A 15,891-nucleotide genomic window follows, 5' to 3' on the forward strand; every position below is an offset into this window, starting at 1 on the left:
TGCACTTACTTCAGGCTTGCTTGCCTGCCTAGTTAAATTGTCTGTGGGTGGGATGCTTCCCGCCTCCCTGGGTGCCAGACAGGAAAAGTAAATAAGGTGGGGATTAGCTTTGTTTGATTTAACAGTGGCATGACAAACGCTTACGTGAAGCCTCCTCCTGCTTCTGCATTGGTCTATCCGCAACTTGCTCGTAAATTCATAAATTTAATTCCGGACTGTACCTGGGGCCTGCGTGAATGCTTGTTGTGCGATAAAACTACAAAAAACTCTGAATCATCTTGAATTTAAAGACTTAAAGGATTGTGCAGGTTTAATTTTAACATTTTATGCTGGGCGAATTATGTTATTTACTCTGCAATCTACTGAGGGTCTTTAATTTTGATTTTAGTATGCATTCAAACTTAAAACCAAAATGATTGAGCAGGCCACTTAATCACATGGACAATGAGCAAGTTATTTAGCCTGGGTCTCAAAGCCAATAATCAAAACTAGTCATCTGATACCATAATGGCCTTCTAATATTCGTTTGTTCTTATCAGTACTATTGAACTGTTTTTTCTGTGTATTTATCTATCAAGGTGTGTCTCACTCATGTTTTCAGAGTCTGAGGTCATGTCAGGTCTCATCTTACAGGCTGTGCTGTTCCCTAGGAAACCAATCGAGCTCTGCCAGCAAGGGCAGGGCAGGTTCTGGCTCAACCTGGGTAAAATACGTAATTGTTTTTGACTCAAATACATTTCTGTACTTCACTGAGCTTGTCTGCTGTATTGGAACCTATGAAAGACTCTCAAAAATGGAAAGCCCCCTTCTGGTCCTCTTTGTTGCCTCACTTGCACCAGGCAAGATCAGTCCACCACAGAAAAGTATTTGAATCCAAAACAATGACATATTTGACCCAGGTTCTGGCATGGCCCGGCTCTGTGGTGCTGAGAGAAACACTTGAGTGTGACACAGCTGTGAATCAGTCCTCTGCAATGCCCTTCTCCCCCCACAGTGTCGTACGATGAGCTGTATGCCTTCTCCTACAACCCCAAGCAGAATGACCAGCAGCGCGAGGAGGGCTGGCAGGTGATCGACCTTGCTGCAGAGTTTGAGCGTATGGGCGTGCCCTGCGACCAGTGGCAGCTCACCGATGTCAACAGGGACTACAAGGTGGGTGGGGAGTCTTGAGGGATGCTCGGCTGGCCGCGACATGGTCCCGGCTCGCCATCTTCAGCGATTGTTCTTTATAGCAGCACACAACATTTTGTACACACTCTACTCACACTGCACGCACATTCCATAAGATCTACTTGCACTGTATACACTGAACATACACTATGAAGACCTACCTACAGTTGCAATCAAAATTATTCAACCCCCATCGCTCATTAGGTTTATTGGCAAAATATACAGCTGTTTGCAATAAACATGAAACATAATATTACAAAATATTACAAGGGTTTTTATCCACATTCAACACAAAATGCTACTTTTAATCACTACTGCAGTCTCAAAATTATTCTCCCCCCTGTCTCAAGCACACCTGATGCAACTAATCAAAATTACCCAACCCCCTGTTTCAAGCACACCTGGTGCAACTAATTAGTTCAGGTGTGCTTGAGATAAAACAAATGAATACCTGGACTGGTTAGGGGTTTGTTGAGAGTGACGTTTGATTGCATGTTAAAAATATGGCTAAGTCAAAAGAATTGTCCAAAAAGTTCAGTGAAGAGATCATTGCCTTGCACAAACAAGGAAAAGGATACAAAAAGATAGCAAAAGCACTGAATGTTCCATACAGTTGGAAGCATAGTTTGCAAGTTTAAAGTTAAAGGAACAGTGGCTACACTACCTGGACGTGGCAGAAAGAGGAAGCTATCAGCGGCTGCCACCAGATTCCTGAGGAGGCAAGTGGTCAAAAACCCTAGAGTGACTGCAAAATACCTGCAGCAAGACTTGGTGGCAGCAGGCACTGAGGTTTCAGTTTGCATAGTAAGGCGCATACTGAACACTGAAGGGCTCCATGCCCGGACTCTAAGACGTACACCACTACTGACCCAAAAGCACAAGAAAAGTTGGCTCCAATATGCTCAAAACCATCTAAATGAGCCACAGAAGTTTTGGAATTCTGTTCTGTGGAGTGATGAAACAAAACTGGAACTTTTCGGGCCTATGGATCAGCGGTATGTCTGGAGGAAGAAGAATGAAGCATATGCTGAAAAGAACACCCTGCCTACAGTGAAGCATGGCGGTGGCTCAGTGATGCTCTGGGGCTGCTTTGCTGCCTCTGGCACTGGAAACCTGCAGCGTGTGGAGGGCACGATGGATTCAGTCAAGTATCAGGAAATCTTAGGGAAAAACCTCATGCTGTCTGTGATGAAGCTGAAGCTTGGGCGTCGTTGGACCTTCCAGCAGGGCAATGATCCCAAGCATACCTCAAAGTCCACCAAGGCTTGGTTTCAGAAGAAGGAATGGAAGATTCTAGAGTGGCCGTCACAGTCGCCTGACTTGAACCCCATAGAAAATCTCTAGTGGGATTTGAAGAAGGCGGTTGCCAAACGCACACCCAAGAATATTACTCAACTGGAGGCCATTGCCCATGAGGAATGGGCTAAGATTCCTCAGGAATGCTGTCAGAAGCTGTTGTCTGGCTATGCCTCGCATTTGCAGCAGGTCATAACAGCAAAAGGGTGCTCTACTAAGTACTGAAGATGCTTGTCATGAAGGGGTTGAATAATTTTGAGACTGCAGTAGTCATTAAAAGTAGCATTTTGTGTTGAATGTGGATAAAAACCCTTGTAATATTTTGTAATATTATGTTTCATTGAACTACTTAAACAGTTCTTGTGTAATTTGTTTATTGCAAACCGCTGAGAAATTGCATATTTACCCTAATGTGTAATGGGAGGTGAATAATTTTGATTGCAACTGTATGTGGATTTACTGTCTTTACCTGCATTTACCTGTCTGTTGTGCATTTGCATATAGCTGTATGTACCCGTGTGTTCAGGTGTGTGAGACGTACCCTCGGGACCTGTATGTGCCTATCACTGCCAGTAAACCCATCATCGTGGGAAGCTCCAAATTCAGAAGCAAAGGTCGTTTCCCCGTCCTGACATATTTCTACCAGGAGAAGAAGGTACGTTTGTAGTGAGAGAGGTCTATTAAAAGGGACGCTTACACGCAGCATGCAACAATACCTATACAACCTATACAACCAAACACACAGTATATGTTAAATGTACACTCGCACATAAACACAAACAACGTGCGTTCTCATGCACCTATCAATATGTACGCAGAAAACAGACCGGTTTACTTTTGCATTGTGCAGGTAATTTTATTGACAAAGCAGGCAATATATGGTTAGCACGCCCCAACTACTTTTACAGTTGCACCCGCATTATCAGTTGCATTGCCCCCATTGACCACCAATTAGCAGCTTGAGCATGCAACTTCCATCTGATAAAAAAAAACACGCATTATGCGATTGCATGGACGCTGCTGATTAGCTGTATTCAACGCCCAACTGGAATCAATGAAGGAAGTGAATGTAGTCTATGAATGGGAGCTATATTTAACATCGTTTCTAATTCATGCAAGACCTTTTTTTTTTATTTTTTATTATTATACATTTTTTCCAGATTTTTCCCTTTTTCTCCCAATTTGGTAGCCAATTGTACAATTGTACCTCGTCTGATTCAATTGGAGGTAGTCGTATTAGATGTACCGCCCGTACCCCGTCCCTCGGCGGCCCGAATGAGAGCGACACGCCTTCTTCAAGCCGTCTCGTCTCGTGCCCGTTGCCGTGATTCCGAGGCGCCCGAAGTGCTTATTGTGCGGCGATCTAATAACCCTGCCAAGTCCCTCCCTCTGGAGCAGCGAGCCAATTATTGCTGCCCCACGTGAGCCGGCCAAACTTGGCTTTTGGCAGGACCGAGAATCGAACCCCGATCCCCGGTGTGCAACTGCAGCAAACTGCAACCGCAAGTCTGCTGCGTCTTAGCCTGTTGCGCCACCGCGGCTCCCATGCAAGACCTTTCTGATGCAAGATGTTTTATCACTGATATAATGGTATATCTTTTTTCATAATAGTAATAACTATTATTATTATTATTATTATTGAAAAGAAAAGTGAGAGAGGGTCAGATTTGTTCAGAATCATTGATATCCTTGGGATACCCCCCTCTTCAGTTCAGACCACAGGTTTTTGATGGGATTTAAATCTGGTGACTGAGATGACCATTGCAGAACATGGTTGTTTTTACATGGGCCTAACCATTTCTGTGTGGATTTTGATCTATGTTTGGAGTCTTTGTCCTGCTGGACTATCACCCTAAAACCAAGTCTCAGCTTCCGAGCAGAGATTGTCTCCCAAGATTTCCTGATACTTTCTTGAATTGTGGCATTGATCTTAAATAGTGCCCCTGGACGACTGGCAGCAAAATTTCTCCAAAACATCAATGATCCACTGCCATATTTCACAGCAGGTATGAAATATGCTTCTCCTTGTATGCATTCCATTTTGCTGCCAATCACATGGTATATAGGCCAAAACGTTCTATTTTGAATTGACCATTGCAATCTCTTGCTAATTCCAATGAGGTTTTGCAAACTCAAGATGCTTGCTTTTGTTTATTGTGCTTAGTAAGGGCCGTCTTTGTGCCACCCTTCCAAAGAGTTTGTTGGTACAGAGGTGCCATTTTATGGTTCTTTTTTGACACTTGGTGACCCCAAGACACAACCAATGTCTGCAATTCTTAAACTGCGATTCCTCCCCCCCCCATATCAGGGCACCATAATGTTTGGGACACATGACTTCACATGTGTGTAATTGCTCAGGTGTGTTTAATTGCCTCCTTAACACAGATGTGAGAGCTCTCAGCACCTAGTCTTCCCTCTCGTCTTTCAATCACCTTAAGAAATTATTTTTGCTGTTTATCTACATGAGGAGCAAAGTTGTGCCAATGAAAGTCAAAGAAGCCATTATGAGACTGAGAAACAAGAATAGATGTGGTTAGAGTCAGTGACTTCTTCCGGCACATGCCATCACAGCTCTTGAGTAGTGGGTGGCCGTGCCAACACGCACTAAGCTAAGCATCCCTGCCTGTGATGGTCCCACCCACAGAGCCCATGATTGTGCTGTCTTTCTGCCGTTTTTCTCTCTTCCTCTCTCTTTGCTTTAATCGGCCAGTTGCATTTTGCTGCCCAATAAATAATATTCTAGCAGTAATCTGTAATTTGTGTACCACTTTGGAACTCACAAATTTTGCCTTTGTGCACACCTCTCTGCCCAGGAACAACCCTGTATTCCATGTCAAATATTTAGTAATTGTCATTACAGTATATCAGCCAGCCCTATTTTTAATGCACTTAAAGAAATTATGTGAGAAAATGGTTTGCATCTTTGTGAAATTGAACATTCGCCAGTTAGCAGACCGTAGTCAAAATTTTCAGTGTTTGTTGTCTGTAAAATAATGCATGCTCCCATCACAAGCTGTGTGCTGACCTGGTGTTACTGTCACAACCTGTCTCACCCTGCAGACCTGGGTCAAATATGGTTCAAAGTGTTTTGCCTTCAAATACTTTTCTGTACTTGATTGATCTTGACTGGTGCAATTGGGCCAACCAAGAGGACCAGAAGCTGGTGCTTGCACTTTTTTTGGGAGTATTTAATTGGTTCCAATGTACCAGACATACTCAAACAATATTTGAATCCAAAGTAATTGTGTATTTGAACAAGGTCTGATACTCTGCTGCTAGCATCGCCATAAAATTCAAAATCAATAGATATTCCTCATTTGCAATGGGAAGAAGTTTCAGGTTGTGGTTGTGGTTTTTAATAGCACTGTTGGTTGTCATGAGCATCAACTGTGGGTGAGAGGCATGGTCATGTGCCCCCACAGACGACGAATCGAACCCTGATATGGCACTTTCTCAGCTGTTGTCTCTTCCCTATCGCATTCCCAATCTGCTTTCATACCCAATCTGCCTGAACACAGCTTAGATCAAAATTAACTTTTTCCTCAGTTAAGTCAATTCTTCATAACCATACAAATTATATATTCCAAAGAAATTCCCCCTAAAATATAAAATTGTAATACTTGTGTATTTTCACACCAAAGTTTGTTTTCCATCCACTTCCTGGGAAATGAGATGTGTCATATCGGGGAAGCTAGTGCTGCTGTAACTTCCGTTTCAGCTTATCTTTGAAAAGAAGAAAGACAACTAAAAGCATCAGCAGTGCTCGAGTGTGTCTGAAAACAAATACTGTGAAATGAGTCAAGCACCCCTGAGAACACTTAGCACTGACTGTGCTAATGCTTCTCCTGGGTCTGAAATCTCTCCCGCCCCCTGCAGGCAGCAGTGTGTCGGTGCAGCCAGCCCCTCTCCGGCTTCAGCGCCCGCTGCCTGGAGGACGAGCACATGCTGCAGGCCATCAGCAAGGCCAATCACAACAGCCGCTTCGTCTACGTCATGGACACGCGGCCCAAGGTACAGCGCAGACCCGCTCTGCCAGGTGCACCTTGTCCCAGTCCGCTTTCTGTCGAATAATGAAAAGTGCAGCTAACATTGCATTTATGAAAACCCACCAGATAACCTCTGTATTCTTAAAGGCCCACACATATTTTTTTTGTTCCATACTGATCCAAGTAAAACAATTGCAATTTTGGTAGACGTATGCACATTTTACGGTCTGACTGCTATTGTTCCGAGCTGTTTGTAAAACGCTTTCCCACGTAATATGACGTATGTTTTTTGTATAATTAATCAGAGGACGTTGCTAAATGTTAACACGGAGAGTTGGCCACAGGATGTGGGGCGGGGGGGGGGGATTGGGATTGGGATCAGGGGGTAGGGTTAGGGACTAACCTCTGTCACTGCTCTTTGCGAACCAGGAAGAGGATGCTGATGCATCTGGGCATCTGTAACATTGAACACTATCTTCCTTCCCCTGAAGCTAAAACATTCTAATGTTATGCATCTCATGAATGATTCATTAATGACTAAAGATAGTGCTGGTATGACAACAGAAACTGTTAAAGCTCACTGTAGAGAAAGCTGTGCCGGTGCCATTCCTCACTGTCTTAAAGAGCTGTCAATACTTGTGTGGAAAGCAAACTGACTTGTCATCGCGCCGGACAGATACAGTATGTGGCCGGGTGCGTGGGTAACTAAAGTTCCTCCCCTGGCTTCACCGCAGCTGAACGCCTTGGCCAATAGGGCTGCGGGAAAGGGCTATGAAAACGAGGACAACTACTCCAACATCCGCTTCCAGTTTGTGGGCATCGAGAACATCCACGTGATGAGGGCGAGCCTGCAGAAACTGCTGGAAGGTCAGAGATTCGTTTTTGCATACACTGGCCACACGTAGAGCTTCTTACACACTGCTCCTCAGCACTGCTGCTCCTAGCCGGAATGCACCCTCTTCAGTGCATATTCCCCCAGCACAAGTGTGTGTTACTGTTTCCTGAAGAATAATACGCAATCAATGTTCATTTTTATTTTCACTTTGCCATCTCTTGAGGAGCCACTGCTGGTTCTCTGGCCTGCAGTAAAATGCCGCAGGTCCGTCACTGCAAATGAACGATTAGCTCCGAACAAAAATGGGTTAAGGACATGATGGACTTTCATGTTCATATGTGCATGTTTCATGTTGTGTGTTGTTTTTGTTGTTTTAATGGAGATTGTCTTTAGTTACCACTATGATATGTACCCTGAGAAACTGGAGCACTGTCACTGGCTGAGCATATTTCCAAAAGTAATGACAGCAACACAGTGACCACCAGAGGGAGCAAAGGGGACTGTGTAAGCTGTTAAGAGGCGGACTTTGGCTTGCTCCGTGCCATCATCCATCTCTCTCTCTCTCTCTCTCTCTCTCTCTCTCTCTCTCTCTCTCTCCCTCCATCAGTGGTGGGGACGCGCTCTCTCTCTGTCTCAGAGTATCTGTTAGGTCTAGAGAGCTGTGGTTGGCTGAGACACATTAAGGCCATTGTGGATGCTGCTGTCTTTCTTACCAAGGTCAGTTTCTATTCTTCTTCCTGAAATTATTGTGTGTGCGTGTGCATGTGCGTGTGTGCGTATGTCTGTGTCTGTCTATGTGTGCTTCTGTATCTACAGTGAAGTTGGTAAGTATTTGGACAATGGTATAATTTCTGTTCTTTTGATCTGTACACATTGGACACATTGGTTTGAAATTAAGCAATGGAAAAAGTCAGTGTAAACTGCACTGCACCATTTACCTCCATATCCGGTAATCCACGTAGGAATTGCATCCCTTTTTAAACATGTTTCTCCATGTTAGGGGAACAAAATAATTGGACAGTTGGCTTCTCTGCTGTTTCTGATTAAATTGAACTAAAATTAAATGAAACTGTCCAATTTTGGTTCCATAAAATGGAGGGACTATGTATAAAAAGGGATTTAATTCCAAGACAGATCATGCAATATCGATGTAAATACCCTCAGATTTAAGGTGACTGTTTGCATTTTAACCTCATTATTCATTGCTTCTTTTCAAATCCAATGTGCATGAGTACAGAGCCAAAATAACAGAAATTGTACCACTATCCAAATACTTACACATGGGCATGCATGAGAATGTGAGATTGCGCGGACACGATAACGAAGCGATGATCTGCGTTTTGGTGCAGACTGCCTATTTCCAGCAATGGACACTGTTGCTATGATACCAATGATTTTCTGGAGTGTCACACAGCTGGTTATATGCTGTGTTGTTCCAGGCTGTGACAGTAGATGGCGCCAGTGTACTCGTTCACTGCTCAGATGGGTGGGACCGCACAGCCCAGGTGTGCTCCCTGGGGTCACTGATGATGGACCCTTACTACCGCACCATCAAGGGCTTTATGGTACGTTCCAGTGTCTCCCTCTTTTAAAAGGACGTCATGGTATGTCCCACTGTCTCCCCTAATCACGGGAACATAATGCCACATACATAGTGGTGAAGGTGCTTGACTGGGACATGAAATGGTTGCTCGAGCCCCAGTGTAGCCACAATAAGATCAGTGCTGCTGCTGGGCCCTTGAGCAAGGCCCTTAAGCCCTCATTGATCCAGGGGGGATTGGCCACTGCTTAGTCCAGTTAGCTATGAGTCACTTTGGATAAAGGCGACAGCTAAGTAAATGGTAAATGGCTGTTATTTATATAGCTCCTTTATCCAAAGCACTATACAATTGATGCTGCTCATTCACCCATTCACGCACACACACACACACACACACACACACACACACACCAACGGCGATTGGCTGCTCTGCAAGGCACCAACCAGCTCATCAGGAGCAATTGGGGGTTAGGTGTCTTGCTCAGGGACACTTTGACACACCCAGGGTAACAGGGTAACTGGGTAAGTAACTGAATAATAATACAAATGATCGAGGCCTGAGGTGTGACACAGAGGTGAACCTGCTCCTCACACTCCATGGTGTCGTCTCAGCAATACCACTTTTGCACTGTCAGTTGCCTGGAATTGGGAGTGAGCACAAAATGGAGGGCCATTAAGAATTTATACATAGGTTTGTTTGCTGAATGTAAAATGCCTTCTCGTCGATATGCAAGCACAAAGAAGGCACATTGCTCCTCTCTCTCTCGCTCAAGGTCCTGATCGAAAAAGACTGGATCTCATTCGGGCACAAGTTCGGAGACAGGTGAGCTGTGTGGCTGAATGGGTGGAATTGTGGCGGCCTGTACATGACTGGGATCCAGAAAGTTTGTGGTTCAAGCCCCGGGGTAGCCCCAATAAGATCCCTTGTTTGGCCCTTGAGCGAGGCCCTTGAGCGAGGCCTTTAACCGCACATTGCTCCAGGGGGGATTGTCCCCTGCTTAGTCTTATCAACTGTAAGTCACTTTTCTATAAAAGCTTCAGCTAAATAACTGTAATCTAATGTGTGTGTGGGGGGGGGGGGGGTGTGGCCTCCTCTTCCTGCCCCCCTGTGACCTGACTCCACCCCCCCTCAGGTGTGACCAGTTGGATGGAGATTCTAAGGAAGTGTCCCCAGTCTTCACACAGTTCCTGGAGAGCGTGTGGCAACTGAGCGAGCAGTTCCCTCAGGCCTTCGAGTTCAGCGAATGGTTCCTCATCCAGATCCATGAGCATGTACACTCCTGCCAGTTTGGCAACTTCCTGGGCAACAGCCAGCGCCAGAGGGAGGAGCTACAGTGAGTCACGGGACATAAGGGTGCTGCTACCATGGCAGCGAGGGACTAGGTGGATAGGAGGAGCTTCCTGTTGAGGACATGCGCTGTATTGCCAGCAGAGGTCACTAGAGTCTGCACTGGAACTGAGGGCCAGATTTATTAAGGAAACAGCCGCAGGGCAAAAACACTTGCTGTCTAGCGACTCTGGCGGTAGCGGATACCGAAACATCCACAGCCAATTTACAAAAATTGTTTCTACTTACTCAAATAAATTACCCATAAAAAGCGTCCATAACAATATGGGATTTACACATGCCGATTACAAGGCACTAAGATATTTGTGCGAAGCAACCGAGTAACAAGGGAACCATGACAAAATGACTTATGAACTTACAGGTTGGGGACCATAGGTAGGCTAATGGTCAAGGAGGTAGTTGGTACAGCTTCATTTTGTATTTCAGGACAAGCGTACAACATCAACCAATAGGGCAAAGATTTGGGGAGACATCATATGGCTTACAAAATGAATTCTTAATAACACGAACAGTAGAGGATGGAAAGAAAGTATGGCATGATATTAGGCGGTGTACAAAAGAAAAACTTCACAAAAGACACAGCTGGTTGAACTAAGGAATCGCGGTAAAGTTAGTTTCATATTGATATTCAGAATTTTGGCTTAAACAGCTCAGGAACAAAATGTACAAATAATACTAAGGTGTGAATGTAACTCACTTTACCGCAGCTACAAAGTGAGTAATAACACTGAGAGAAGAGCAGGTGGAAAGATGATACAAAATTAGCCATTTTATCTGAAAATAAATGAGAAGTGATTACTAGAAATATGTGAAACAAAGTTTTAATCCTGTCTTCTTGCCGGAGTGTCATGCATCATTGGATGTATTTGTTAATCTCCACCCCATGCAAACTCATGTAACCCATTCAATGTGTTCTGGAACAGTAAGCCTCAGCAGTGGCATTATGCGGTAGTGTCCCTGCAGTGCAACACTAATATGGCTGCAAACATTCTACATTTTTAGACTGGTCGTGTCAATGTGCAAACCTCCAATAAAAAAAACTGTTTTGCATTCACAGAACAATGTCTGTGCTACATTAATTTTCAATACAATATGATAACATTACAAATAATTCAGCCTTTTTCTATTGACCTACTTAGTATTACTTCAGAACTTTTATTCAGATTATGTTGTAGTTACTTGTTTTATTTACTTATTTATTTTAGAAAATAGTGATTCACATGCATTAAAGATTCACCAGAATGCAGGAAATGTCTGAAACTAAAAAATTTTTTTAAAGAAAGTACAAATGTACAGCTATAAATTAAATCTGCACTACTTGTGCTTCTGGACCCCAGTTAAAAATTTGCCCTGGCTACGGCCCTGCCCACAACAACCTAATTCCAGAAAGACTATTTCAACATTTTTAGTGTTTTTATTATAGAGGCTGAAGAAAAAATGGGTCAAGGCATATTACACACAATGAGAAAAGCGCTAAAATGTGAAAAAGGGTCAAAGGGTCAGTTTGAGTGTAAAACTTTTATCTCCATGGAGTTATAAACATGTAATTATGATAATAATTATTATATCTACAACACCCACAATTATTGTTTTGCCTTGTCAAATCATCAAACAATTGTTTGATCATATGTGCAAATTAGGCGGCACGGATGGTGCAGTGGGTAGCACTGCCGCCTCACAGCAAGGAGGTCCTGGGTTCGAATCCCCGTCGGCCGGGGCCTCTCTGTGCGGAGTTTGCATGTTCTCCCCGTATCTGCGTGGGTTTCCTCCGGGTACTCCGGTTTCCTCCCACAGTCCAAAGACATGCACGTTAGGCTGATTGGAGAGTCTAAATTGTCCGTAGGTATGAGTGTGTGAGTGAATGGTGTGTGTGCCCTGTGATAGACTGGCGACCTGTCCAGGGTGTATTCCTGCCTTTCGCCCAATGTATGCTGGGATAGGCTCCAGCCCCCTGCGACCCTGATCAGGATAAGCGGGTTCAGATAATGGATGGATGGATATGTGCAAATTAGTTTCGATAACATTTGAATGAGCAATTCATATCAGATCATCGTCATTAATTTTCTGAATAGTGTTTGGAAGAGAACAAAACATTTACACCTAGTACCTGCATTTTGGCTGTCTGAGGTTTCTGTGAAGAAAATAGCAAACTGCCTGTATTTCTTTACTGAGTCGATTTTTTTGAAAGCATTTCAAAGATTCAGTTATTTTAAGCCCCACTATTTAAGTTATGGAAGGACTGCATTTACATTGTTTGCTAACGTGAATGTAATGGTCCAATGTTGTCTGCTCTGGCCTTTCTATGTTTAAGGAGGGACTGACTTTAGTGAGTAACTGACATTTTCTTTCTCACTCCTTCTCTTCTCCTACATCGTTCAGGGTGAAAGAAAAGACTCACTCTCTGTGGTCATTCCTGTTGAACGAGCAGCAGAACTACCTGAACCCTCTCTACAACCCCAGCCTGGCCGAGTCACAGCCAGTTCTGGAGCCTAGCACTCTGCCCTGCCACTTCAAGTCAGTATACGCCACCTCGCTGTCGTCCTTGCCTTTGTTGCTTCTGTGAATTGTTGTAAAGCAGAGGTTTTGTGTCCGAACATGGGTACGGTGTGAATGGCAACAAGCGTTTTGGGTTCTGATGCTGTTTTGCCCTGTCGTCCAGGTTCTGGAGAAACATGTACCACCAGTATGATCGGACAATGCACCCTCGTCAGTCCGTCATCAAGAACCTCCTCACTCTGAGAGCTCAGAGCAAAGATCTGGAGAACACAGCCCAGCAGCTGGAGACTGTGAGAGTGCACCTCTCTCTCTCTCTCTCTCTCTCTCTCTCTCTCTCGTTTCTGTTTCTGTTTGTCTGTCTCTTTCTCTCGTTGTCGGTTAAATTAAAAACTTTCATATTTATTGCCATGACAAATATGGGCACGTGTGTTGCCATCGCAGAAAGTTGCAAAAGATGTTTAACACTGTTCTATTAAGTGTTATAGAACATTATATGATATGATATTATATTATATTATAATATATTATATTATTATATCATATTATAATCAGGAAAAGTCATGGGAGGAGGAGCTTATTGTATTTACAGTGTTGGAGTAATTGGATGCTTGTCCCTTTTGATGAGTGAGGGACACTTCCTTAGAATCTCCATCCAACTGGTCACACCTGAGGGGGGGTTAGAGTCAGGTCATACACTGCTTTAAGCCAAATTCGAATTGGACTCTGCAGAAATGTGTCCTTTTTTAATGTAGATGGCCCTATGTACTTTCTCTCTTAGTTAATTCACTGCAATGTTGTCGTTTCTTGGATAACTTCTTTTTTTATTTAAAATAATTGTAATTGTCTGAATGTTCATATAATCTCTGGGTGCGTCCCAATACTCCTTTCCTCCACTTGTCTCTTCTCCACCCCCCCCCCCCCATATTTTCGGATAGGAGAAGAGGAAGTTGTGAAGGACAGGAGGTTGCATTTTTCATGTATTTGGCCGCAACCTCTGTCTCTCGCCCTCCCTCCATCTCCCTCCCTCTGTAACTCATTTTCAATTCAAGGGCTTTATTGACACACAATATTGCTGAAGCTTAAGCACTAACCAATGAAAGCCAAGAAATCACATTGTTAAATAATGACTTTCTCTCCTGTACCTCTCATCTCTCTAATTTTACAGTTGTGGGCAGAGGAAATCTTTTGGTAATGCTTTATTTTCCAGCCCGTTAATTACCAATTATTTACAGTGTCGTTAATTACCGATTACATACAATACCAGGTACTTATTAGGTAACTATTTCAATTTCAAAGGTAAGTACTATGAATGGGCTGTAAAACATATTTACATATTACTTACAGTACATATGGTACTTACCAACTTTGTTTTGTTGTAGTTTCCATTGAAATCGAAATAGTTACCTAATAAATACTATGTAATTAACAGGCTGTAAAATAAAGCATTACCAATCTCTATTTTCTTTCCTGTTCACCCATCAGTGCACTTCCTGTGTCTGATGCTCTTTGACACTGTGTGCTCTTTTTGAGCCTTGTCCCTCCCTGTGTTCCATCCGCAGAAGCTCCGGAGCCTTGGCGGCAGCGCCCCGCCCATGGAAGTCCGTGCTCCCCCCAGCCACAGTGCCCCCCCTGCGAGGCCCCAGTCCTTGATCCTGGGAGCCCCCTTCAGCTGTAAAGAGGCGGAGCAGGAGGAGGGGCAGCGGGAGGAGCCGGGCTGCGGCGACGGACGACGGACAGTGGAGGGCAGCAGCGCCACCGATAACGGCTACAGCGAGCTGCAGGGCTCCTTTGGCGCTAAACCCGAGCCCGCCGTCGTCAGCCTGGAGTTTGGGGTGGCCCGCATGACCTGCTGAGCATTGTGGGATAGCTGGGGAGTAGGTCTGGCGCTGGAGAAGCCACCCCACCCCCGACCCCCCACCCAGAGAGCCCCTACTGCACTGGTGTGTGCAGGGTGGAGCCTCCTGTTCCATTATCGGCACCTGAATGAGAAAATGCAGAACATTGCTGGCATTGACTGGCAGTGCAGCTCCTATTTTGTACAGACTGTAGATAGCACTCAGTGAATGGATGAATGAATGAATGTATAAATGAACAGATTAATAAACCCGATGATGGGGTGAGCAGGGTCACAGCTGCCATTCCAGTGTTGGTCGTGTTTTGTGGGGTGTGGAAAGAGTGATATCGTCAGGTAGTGGGGGTGAGGGAACATCCATGTGAGTACAGTAGGTACATTGATCTATTCATTCACCTTTGGAATATGCTTGTACACACACACAAACACATACATATTAACCAGTGACTGCCGATCAATAGGGGCGCACCGGACGCCGCCCCATATCCCAATGTCAGTGCAGGAAATCGGCGATTTGGCGGACATAATGCGTAAATACGTAATATTTTAAGTCAGTTTTCTTCCTTTCATTTCTGTCAGTCTTGGCTTGGCACATCTCTTGCTTCTGGCCCTGGGGCGCACTTGCACTGTGCCCATATGGGTGTTCAATTGGAGGAGCGTGTTTTCTCTTGGTGATGTATTTGTGCCACACTGATTTGCTTCTGCCAGAAACCAGGCAGGGCGCACATTTTAGCGCCCCTAGCCAATAAGACATTCTATTCCCACCCAGTGCCTCTGGGTGGCAATGGCTGCCACTCCTAACGCTCCTCTTCTACCCTCCTTTCCTGTCCCACCCTTCCTGCCAAGTAGGAGATGGGGAAAGATTGGCCAAAGAGGCCTTCCATCAGCACACTATTAATGTTTTATGTTGTTACATTCCCCTACTGCCATTTATTTTGTTGAAGGTGAGTGTCTGGATGAATTTTAAATTACTGTGGCGTTCTTTTCAGAATTGACATTTCGAAAGGTGTTTTTTTAGTGACTGGAAAGATGATGTGGAAGCCCAAAGAGCCTTTGCTAAAGTGGAGACTGCCAGTCGTTGGTTTACAGTGGGTTTTCTACTACGATTCTAGTAGTAGCCTGGAGCTGTCTCTATCACAGATGTTGCAAGTATGGTAAGACATTTCTTTATTTCAGGTTGAAATATTTATTTAGTTTAGCCCAAGGGGACTCGAGTTGCACATACATGACTCAGACTCGTCCATAAGGACTCGTGAACAATAAGAGTCTGACAAATGCCATCCTGGAAATGTCACAACCAATTATTATTTTTCAATTATTTATATGGAAGATATTCCTTAGTTAAAACACACCCAACGTTGTTTTAGA

The 15,891-nt window shown here is 44.3% G+C and overlaps 1 protein-coding gene across 1 annotated transcript in view; it reads left to right on the forward strand.

The window, feature by feature from the left end:
• Window positions 1-14,809, forward strand: part of mtmr6 (myotubularin related protein 6) — a 30,685-nt gene extending 15,876 nt beyond the window's left edge. Inside the window, exons 4-14 of the mRNA XM_061238641.1 lie at window positions 995-1,152; window positions 2,993-3,121; window positions 6,343-6,477; window positions 7,187-7,319; window positions 7,895-8,004; window positions 8,727-8,852; window positions 9,601-9,650; window positions 9,961-10,161; window positions 12,555-12,689; window positions 12,835-12,961; window positions 14,231-14,809. Of these exons, the coding sequence (XP_061094625.1) occupies window positions 995-1,152; window positions 2,993-3,121; window positions 6,343-6,477; window positions 7,187-7,319; window positions 7,895-8,004; window positions 8,727-8,852; window positions 9,601-9,650; window positions 9,961-10,161; window positions 12,555-12,689; window positions 12,835-12,961; window positions 14,231-14,524 (1,598 nt within the window). The 3' untranslated portion in view covers window positions 14,525-14,809. The remainder of the gene's footprint in view (window positions 1-994; window positions 1,153-2,992; window positions 3,122-6,342; window positions 6,478-7,186; window positions 7,320-7,894; window positions 8,005-8,726; window positions 8,853-9,600; window positions 9,651-9,960; window positions 10,162-12,554; window positions 12,690-12,834; window positions 12,962-14,230) is intronic.
• Window positions 14,810-15,891: the final 1,082 nt, after the last annotated feature.

This window comes from Conger conger, chromosome 4 (assembly GCF_963514075.1).
Source record: "Conger conger chromosome 4, fConCon1.1, whole genome shotgun sequence".
NCBI classification, from domain to species: domain Eukaryota; kingdom Metazoa; phylum Chordata; class Actinopteri; order Anguilliformes; family Congridae; genus Conger; species Conger conger.